The 10,316-nt window shown below is 35.3% G+C and overlaps 1 protein-coding gene across 4 annotated transcripts in view; it reads left to right on the top strand.

Moving 5' to 3' along the window:
* Nucleotides 1–2,361: 2,361 nt before the first annotated feature.
* The window catches only part of LOC127856292 (nephrin-like), an 83,633-nt gene continuing 75,678 nt past the window's right edge, over nucleotides 2,362–10,316 (top strand). For 3 of the 4 annotated variants that reach the window (XR_008037946.1, XM_052392402.1, XM_052392404.1), the window contains exons 1-2: nucleotides 2,362–2,870; nucleotides 9,868–10,224. Coding sequence is in view for 2 of the 4 variants with exons in the window: in XM_052392402.1 (XP_052248362.1) it covers nucleotides 2,732–2,870; nucleotides 9,868–10,224 (496 nt within the window). In the remaining 2 variants the exon portion in view is untranslated. Of the gene's footprint in view, nucleotides 2,871–7,732; nucleotides 7,848–9,867; nucleotides 10,225–10,316 lie in introns of those variants that run through there. The other variant, XR_008037947.1, reaches the window with a different exon arrangement.

Genomic DNA, 10,316 nt, shown 5'->3' with positions numbered 1-10,316 from the left:
ATGGTATACTAATGCTGACACTATTTCCTCATGTTTATCAATTCGAAGACGGGTCCTCTTGAAATGCACATTCTTAGGAGCATCTACTACATCATTATTATTTTACCATATACCGCGTATTGTTAACGCTTTGTTCACAACAAAGCGTATATCTAAGATGGTCGATTACAAGTGTTCCAAACGCTATATGATTTAACAGTTTTTGAGTGATACATTTTTCATTAACAAACTGATATTTGTAACATTAAGGAGTGTTATTATGCTGGTTTAAAGATCATGTGTGTACTCTTTTCTATGGCAACATTTGTGAAAATTGTTTTTTCGCCATTCTGGCAATAAGTACTTTTAATATAAACTGGATCAACAGCATTGCAGATTTCTGAAGCATTCTGATAATGCGTAACTACAAAAATCAACTACACTAGTTCATGTTGACAAGAATTCGGAACCGTGTATCGTATATGAACGGAATACATCTCTAAAAGAAGCTGTCGTATATGATGTAAAAAGCCCAATAACACAGCTTGGGTGTCAATCTTGCTCGAAAAAAGACATGATGTTGGCAAACTTTATTTATAAAAGTACCTGTAATCAATCAACTGGTTCAATAAGCAGACATATAATTACGAATCTGCATTTAAAGGCAATTCGTTTCTAATTGGAACATTTACCAATAAATGCCACCATGCTGTTATGGTCGGTGTTTATTGAGAAAGATTACGGATAAACGGACATAACACCTTTCATCTTGTCAACTTGAAATCGGACGGTAAATATAATGCGATTATAGAGATGTGTTAAACTAGGGCTCACTTATTCGTTGTAGGCACAAGTTCTACTTTGATGTACTCCTGATATTCTTAAGAATACAACAATATAACCTAAGAATACAACAATATAACCTGTGCAGGCAAAATGCATTTAAAGACGCACAGTCATACTCAGGTGTACGTTTTAGTATATTAAGCGTGCATGATACTTTAGATTACCCGATGTACTAATAAGAAGTAACTAAGACGACAATGACCAATCGAGAGTATATTTTGAACATTTAATTTTTTATTCATTGAACAGTTTTAATTGGACAATGCACACGATGAACATTTGAGATGTCTTCATCTTTAAAATTGACATTGTTTAAAATTGAAACATTAATATCAAACATTGTTTATTTGAACGGATATTATTTGACATGTATGTATAATCTATAATTGCAACATGGAACATATTAGCTGAATACTCAACACGTGTAACATTTCTGGTGATAAATAATATTGGCGGTCTTTTCCTTCCATACACCTCCGCCGTATGGTTTATCCGTGTACTTTCTGTATGTGGTACCTAATAGGATTTTCATGTTGTTCATTCTTATAATGCATTTTAGGTTTTTATTTTGCATACATGTGTAATGTGTGTTTTTATACACTTTTTATATACCTTTTTGCGGCGCGTTTTTACCAGTCTTTATGCCACATGTGAAGTCCATGTTTCGTGCATGAATCCATGTGAAGGTTGCAATGACCCAGTGCGGGCATAATATGCCTTATTGTTTACTGTTTATACTTACGTGGAATGCAGTTCTCAAAGTTTTAATGCTTATACTATTGATGATGATGATGATAATAATGATAATAATTGCACTTAACTTGTTATTTACGTAAGTCTGTCTATGTCCATTGTTAACATCATTTTAACATCCGAATCCTATTGGCTGATTGTCATTATGCTGGCAGGCTGGATATGGTCATTGGTCCTTTTAAGTCACTTGGGCTCGTTCGAAGAAGTATAAAATGGCGGTCGAATTCGAAATTGACAGCAAACATTTCACCTCAATTGCTCAACTTGTCTGGGCAGAGATAGTGAGTAAAACAAAAGCATCTTGGTTAACTAGCATTAACTAGTTACATATTGTCTCCAACAAAGTGTCCACTAAATATCTATTTATTTACAAAATAAATGTGTTTAATAAACGTACGGCAACCACAGGGATAGCCGAGTTCCTCATTCTAACGGACGCCACAATGGTATACATTTCCCGGGTGATTTCCGAGCATTCTTGTGTAAAGTCCGTATTTCCTATTTTTTCGTGGTCGGCTATCTTTCATCTAAAGGGAGTGTTTTAACCGCCCATTATGTCATTCAGGAAATAATCTGTTAAATAATTATTTGCTTTATGGCATTTTATAATAAATGCCCTTTTTTAATAAATCATATATGTTTGTTCTTTCTTTCACGACGTACGAGTTCGTCAGGTCTATGACATTTTTAGTACCATCTCAGGCAATGCATACAATAAATTATCACAACAAAGCATTTTATCGCAAACTTTATCTTGAATGTACATATCTAATAGACAAATGGGCATTTAAGTTTGCAAAATTTTGTTTTCGCGATGTTGTGCCAGTTGTCGTTATGTGCGCTTGACTCGTTCACTTGTAAACGTTATTTCGTTATAAACATTCCACACACAGGAGCATATAGGTGTAATTTAGGTCATGTTAAACGAAGGATGAATTTATAAAACTATATAATTACTTCCGGGTGGGAATATTATTTACTTCGCGTTATAGAATACTGTTGCAAGTTTAAGTAGATAAAATACTATGATTATTAATTTGTCATTGTGTTAAACAAATATTGTGTTAAACAACTAGTGTTAGACACATTATAGAACCATCAATCTTTAATTGAAAATGTGCATTAACGGTTATGAGATCAAACACAACAGTGAATGGAAGTGAAACGTATGGCCATGTATACCGATAGAAGAAATGTTACACCGTGTCAGACACATCATGGGATTACATTTACTTTTAAGATGAAACATGTGTTTTACGCCTATCTATTAGGATTTGCTGTAGGTTATCATGGTAAGTGATATTTTATTTACATAAAAGCTGGTATGCAACTGCACGTATTGTGTAGGAATTTAATTATCAAAATTGTCGAAGATAAAACAAAAAATATCTTTAAAAACGATGTTCGGCGTATATCCTGACTTTGAAATAAAGGTAGATAATTTTTTATTCTAAGTTATTAAAATAGGAACAAAAGTTTAAGTATGGTTGTGTTCGTTTTTCACTAAACGGTCGAATATCCACCGCATGAAATGTTTGTAATGAAGTGCACGTATATTATACCACAAACAAGTGTTCGCTTTCCGCTATAAAAACACACACAAGGTTTTGTGGAATCTCCAAAGTAGCCTATTCAGTATGCATATACTGACAAGACTACGCGGATTCCATATGTGTGGCTAGATAATTGAACTATTTCCCTTCTATCATGGGCACTTTACTATTTCGGTAGTTTTGTCTCGCAATACAAGACTAATGACATTTGCCGATAGGTTTTCATTCATTTCTGTCCCTAAAGTTCGTGTCATTTAATATATATTAAACAAATTAAAGTTATTCTGTGTTATCAAAATAAGGCGTTTATTGATAGTACGTTCCTTTTTCCCCGGGCGATTTACTGGTCCAGCACTGACCCTGAAAGTTTTGGCGATGGACTTTAACAGCAATACGTAATTGTTACTGGACCATATTGTGTGTCTTCGCTTCTTATGAACATGAAGTGAGAAGTTCGCATCTCCATAAACTGTGCAGTGTAACGCCTTATAAGACAAAGGCGCGGTGGTGTCTCCAATATTCTGGGGGATTATGCTCTTATCAGCAAATGGAATAAATGAGGTGTACTCATTCGGGTCTCCTCGCGTTTTGTGATAGGTCATTTTAGATGAAAAAGCCACGCAATAAAACTACATGCATATTGATCAGATATGTTTGATAGTACTATAAGAAATCAGTAACACTAAAGAGTGTTTTTATAAGACTTTCAAATAGGCGAAGCTCCTCTTTTGGCAAAAATCAATGCGCAGTGCTTTACCTTTTAGTAGGTTTATAACAAATTAAAAATAGACAATATCTATCCTAGTTTGAATTTTTGTCAGATGCGTCAAAAAACATGGTCACCCTGACAAATTTTCAAAAAACGCGTTACCATTCTAGGGCCTAATTGACTGTATGTCTCAATCTTAATGAAATTCTGATAGCCTATGTATCTTGAAAAAAATAAGGCCATGTTTGAATGTTGAAGTCTTCAACAATTGGTGTCTGTAAACTCAGATGAGCTCTTATGGGCAATCATAGCCCATTTGTTGGTATAACTATTGTTTGTTCAACATTCAGAATTGTAGTCGAGGGCCAATTATTTAAATGTTTTATAGGTATGGACGAATGTGACGATGTAATCAAAATTCAACACAGTTTAAGACAGAAAAGAAACCATTCTAGAATATTAATCATAATAGGACGCCTTGATCTGGACATCAAAAAATGAACGACGAGATGTAGTTTAAATAATGTAAATTGTTGTATTTATATTCCTTCTTCTCTGATTAATACACGAAAATGAAGTTTTATTAGCTCATCTGAGCACAACGTGCTCGTGGGTGCTCGTGGTGAGCTTCTGTGATCGCCATTTGTCCGTCGCGCATCCTGCGTCGTAAACATTTACTTTGTTAGCACTCTAGAGGCAACATGTATTTCCAATCTTCATCAAACTTGTTAAGAACATATGTCCCAATGATATCTTAGACGAGTTCAAAAAATGGTTCCGGTTGGTTGAAAAACATGGCCTCCAGGGGCGGGGCAGTTTTCCCTGCATGGCTCTTTAAAAACATTGGTACTACTCCAGAAGTCAAATTTCTTGTCAAATCTTCATGAAACTTAGTCAGATCATTTGTTAAAATGAAATCTCGGATAAGTTTGTAAATGGTTCCGGTCTGTTGAAAATCATGGCCGTCAGGGGGCGGCGCAGTTTTCCTTATATGGCTATAGTAAAACCTTGTTAACACCCTAGAAGTTGCATTATTGTCCAATCTTCATGAAACATGGTCAGAAAATGTGTCCAAATGATATCTTGGATAAGTTAAAAAATTGTTGAAAAACATGACCGCCAGGGGGGTGGGGCATATGGCCTAATATGGCAATAGCAAAGCTTTGTTAACCCTCTAAAGGCCCCATTTATTGTCCCATCTTCATTAATTTATTATTTATTCCTTTTTCAAAAAAGGAACTAGGAAAAAGGAACCAACTTACTCTCCATCATAAAACATGATAACAGAACTGTTAATGGTACATGAAATTGCACGAGGTAACAACTTTGTCGATGGTACGTCGCATCGCACGTGGTAACAGTGTTTTCGTTGGTATGTCACATGACACGCAATATGATCGGATATCGCATATCAAGTGGTGGCAGAATGGTCGAGTTAAAATGACATGTGAATGTAAATTTGTAAATGTCACGTCAATGGACATGTAAAACCAGTAAGGTTTAATGTGCATTTGCTGGTATGTTTTTGATAAATTGCAATTAAAAACATTATCTACAAAATTTACGGAATCCGGATAGAGCCATCTATAATCTCGCTCTTCTTGCATTAAGGGCGACACACGACACACGAAGCGATACACGATATTTTGCGCGACAGTCGCGGCGACGCACGCTATTTTGCGCGACAGATATCTCTAGACATCAAGGGCATACCGGTAGATATTATTGGGTGGTAGCAGTTTAGTTACTAATAAAAATAAATCCACTGCTGTGTTTTCTCTCATAATCGTGTATGCAGAATTTCTAATATACATGATCATGCAGTAATGTATACATGTATTTACATAAACGAGTTTTGAAACGCAATGACAGATTAATAATCATATCATTATATCTACTTATTCTTGTAACTGTATTTTTAAACGCTTATTTAACAATATGCCGACCAGGAAGTTATCATATAGTTGGATAAAATCCTCCTTCGTTCATCATGACCTACATTACACCTTCATGTATAGGCTCCTGCATGTGGATTGTTTACTCACAAAATCCACTTCACAAGTAAACGAGTCCAGAGTACATCACGACCACTGGCAAAACTCGCAAAAACGAAATTTTGCAAACTTAAATACATTGATTTCAATAGATATGAAAATTTCAGATAAAGTGTGCGATAAAATGCTTCCTTGTGATAAATTTTTTGATGTTTTTTTTTCACAACAAATTGATTTATATCGGTATAAATTGTTTGGTTCAAATTGCCGTTCTCATCGGACGTATTGTAATCATAAGATATAAAGTTTTTTAATGAGATCTCTGCACTTGAGATTTTCTTTTCAAAACGCAAGTTCAAATCGAATGTATGCAGTAAAACATGATTTACGGATAAAACAACTGATGACACAGTTAATATTATATTTTTGAGAAATAAAGTATTATAATTATTGTTATTAACCCATAATAACGTATTGACTATTTTTGGACTGTGGTATCTTAATCAGAATGATCAACTACGAATCTATCCGCTGATAAATCACAAATATGTTTTTACAGTAGTCTGCATGCTTTATTGCATCAAAACAGGTACATTTGGTTCATACTATAACAGATGCAAACTGACTGACTGACTGACTGACTGACTGACTGACTGACTGACTGACTGACTGACTGACTGACTGACTTACTGACTGACTGACTTACTGACTGACTGACACACTGACTAACCGACCGACCGACCGACTTACTGACTGACTTGCTGACGGACTGCTGACTTTGACTGACGGACAAACAGCAAGTCAGTCAGTCAGTCGGTCGGTCGGTCGGTTAGTCAGTGTGTCAGTCAGTCAGTAAGTCAGTCAGTCAGTAAGTCAGTCAGTCAGTCAGTAAGTCAGTCAGTCAGTCAGTCAGTCAGTCAGTCAGTCAGTCAGTCAGTCAGTCAGTCAGTCAGTCAGTCAGTCAGTCAGTCAGTCAGTCAGTCAGTCAGTCAGTCAGTCAGTCAGTCAGTCAGTCAGTCAGTCAGTCAGTCAGTCATTCAGTCAGTCAGTCAGTTTGCATCTGTTATAGTATGAACCAATATGTACCTGTTTTGATGCAATAAAGCATGCAGACTACTGTAAAAACATATTTGTGATTTATCAGCGGATAGATTCGTAGTTGATCATTCTGATTAAGATACCACAGTCCAAAAATAGTCAATACGTTATTATGGGTTAATAACAATAATTATAATACTTTAATTCTCAAAAATATAATATTAACTGTGTCATCAGTTGTTTTATCCGTAAATCATGTTTTACTGCATACATTCGATTTGAACTTGCGTTTTGAAAAGAAAATCTCAAGTGCAGAGATCTCATTAAAAAACTTTATATCTTATGCTTACAATACGTCCGATGAGAACGGCAATTTTAACCAAACAATTTATACTGATATAAATCAATTTGTTGTGAAAAAAAAAACATCAAAAAATTTATCACAAGGAAGCATTTTATCGCACACTTTATCTGAAATTTTCATATCTATTGAAATCAATGTATTTTAGTTTGCAAAATTTCGTTTTTGCGAGTTTTGCCAGTGGTCGTGATGTACTCTGGACTCGTTTACTTGTGAAGTGGATTTTGTGAGTAAACAATCCACATGCAGGAGCCTATACATGAAGGTGTAATGTAGGTCATGATGAACGAAGGAGGATTTTATCCAACTATATGATAACTTCCTGGTCGGCATATTGTTAAATAAGCGTTTAAAAATACAGTTACAAGAATAAGTAGATATAAAGATATGATTATTAATCTGTCATTGCGTTTCAAAACTCGTTTATGTAAATATACATTACTGCATGATCATTTTTATTAGAAATTCTGCATACACGATTATGAGATAAAACACAGCAGCGAATAGTGAGACGAATGGCCATGTTTACCGACATAAAAAAATTACACCGTGTCTGACACATCATGGGATAATATGGAGCAGATATCTTTTAGGATTTGCAGTAGTTTTTCAGAGTAAATGAACTTTTATTTTAATTAAAGCTGGTTTTCAACTGCACGTAGTATAAATCCTTCAAATTATACAATTTTAGAAAGATAAAACATGACATGCATGTTGATTATTTATGTTTGATATTTACTTTAAGTAGTCAGGAACACTTACAGGTTTAATTTTGCTAAGAATTTTAAATAGGCGACGCTACTCTTATAGCAGAAATCAATGCACGGTGCTTTCCCTCGTCAGTAGGTGTATCAACATACTGAATTCATTTTATGATCGAAAGCCCAGTTATTCTTAGCAAGTGGCCTTTTTAGTATGCTAATTCGGTAACTGTAATTCCAAGCAATGAGAGTCCAAGAGACCGAGCAACTATGCAATTTACCTTTATTTAAAAGCAATATAAGAATCACCTGTTGGGGTCAGAGTAATGACGATATGCGTGAGATTGTGTTTTTGATTTATTGTCTGTTTGAAAAAATGTCGAGTGTTGAAAGTTTTCATATTTAAAAAATCACGTTCTAAAATGATGTAATTAAACAGTTATTATGATAAAGACGATAAGTATGATAAGGAAAATGATGCGGATGTCTATATAGATAATTAATATGGTGGTGATTTGTGCTTACGATGATTAGTATGATGGTAGTAGTTGTTTTGATGCTGATAATAATCATGATGATGACGTTAATGGACGTGATGAAAATAACGATGATGATGATGATGATGATGATGATGATGATGATGATGATGATGATGATGATGATGATGTAAATGATGATGATGATGATGATGATGATGACGGTGATGATGTGGAGGAGGAGGAGGAGGAGGATGACGATGATGATGATGATGATGATGATGATGATGATGATGATGATGATGATGATGATGATGATGATGATGATGATGATGATGATGATGATGATGATTTTAGTGGAAATGATAATGTTGCAATAATAAATGTTAAGGTATAATAAAAAATAGTCAAAATTAAATATAAAATAAGCTCAGCTCGATTCATATTTAAGATTGTTCACAAAAACAATACTTAAAGGGTAGTTTTCACTTAATCACTTTAGCGGTTCCGGGAAATACTGTATGTAAACAACTGTATACGCATATGCAAATATTCCTTATACAATGCAATTTAAGTTTAAAGGTTATCAGCATGATCGTTTTCGCAGGATAAATCCTTCATACACAGTGATTTATTTTAATAAATAAGTTTTTTGCCGTCAGACATGTTTATATATATGGCGACGGGAGGTGAAAAGTGTGCAGCCAGTCCGGTTCTCGTACCCCTCCCCCCTCCCTTTTACGGATAGTGATTGAGCATACTGGTTCGCATACACAGCTTATCACCAATCCCTTTAAAATTTGGTACCGTGACATTCTCTCCTGTCATGTTGGAATTCATCCTCGAATTTGTGTCACAGAGAATAGTGTATAACTGATCCTGTCGAGCTAATGCGCAAGTTACAAGGAAAACTAAGAGTGCCACATTCCTAGTTTGGGTAATATTGTAGTCAGGGAGGTGAAAAGTGTGTGCAAGTCCGAGACTCGAACCAGTGATCTCTAGATATCAAGCCGAGTGGTTTACCGAGTTAGCTAACCGGGAAGCTTACATAGCTTATCAACAATCACGCTTGAGTTTGGTTCTTGACATTTTATTATGTTTTCATATGAACGCTGTTGAAAATGTATATACATGTATACAATATGGATGCAATTTTCCCAATATGGGCAACTCAACACCAGGAGCCGTTTCAAACTGGTTTAGAAGCAGCGTATAATTTTGTGAATATCGCAGGTGTTGTTAAATTAAACATGGTTACAATGACTTATGTAAATAGATCGTGTGTTTTCTTTGTTTCTATTATTGCAGGTTCGTATTTCCCATGTTTCGCCTACGCAGTTTAGATGTTCTCTTAACATAGGGATGACAAATTATTTTTTAAGATTTTTTTTCACACATGTTCATTCAAACAAATCCAACTCTCTTCAACAAAAACTATTTCTGTTAAACTTTTTCAGTTGCCTTTGGCCAGGTTACACTGACTCCCAATACCACCATGCAGGCTGAGTACTCTTCACTGCAGCTCAGATGCACTCTACAGCCTCATATGGAGGATGTTGCCGTCTGGAGAAGGAGAAGCTTTGGTGCAGCAACAGAGATAAACATACTGTTTATAGCGATAAGGGGCGCTGACCAGTGCGACTATGACCCACCTACTCCACCCAGTTTCATGTCCTGCAGCTGCAGATCCAGGGAGTATACATGCATCATCAAAGGCCTGACTCGTGATCAGGATGGAGATCAATGGAGATGTAGGAGTACAAACCCAGATGGACAGCAAGTGTTTAGCACTAATGTGACTCTCCACATATTAAGTAAGTAGTGCAGTGTTTGCAATTGAAATAATGAAATATCATCATTGTCGTCATTATCTTTATCACAGATAATAAATGTCAACATTAATTGG

The sequence above is a fragment of the Dreissena polymorpha genome, chromosome 13 (assembly GCF_020536995.1).
Source record: "Dreissena polymorpha isolate Duluth1 chromosome 13, UMN_Dpol_1.0, whole genome shotgun sequence".
In the NCBI taxonomy this organism is placed as follows: domain Eukaryota; kingdom Metazoa; phylum Mollusca; class Bivalvia; order Myida; family Dreissenidae; genus Dreissena; species Dreissena polymorpha.
This window is presented reverse-complemented; position numbering and strand designations above follow the sequence as displayed.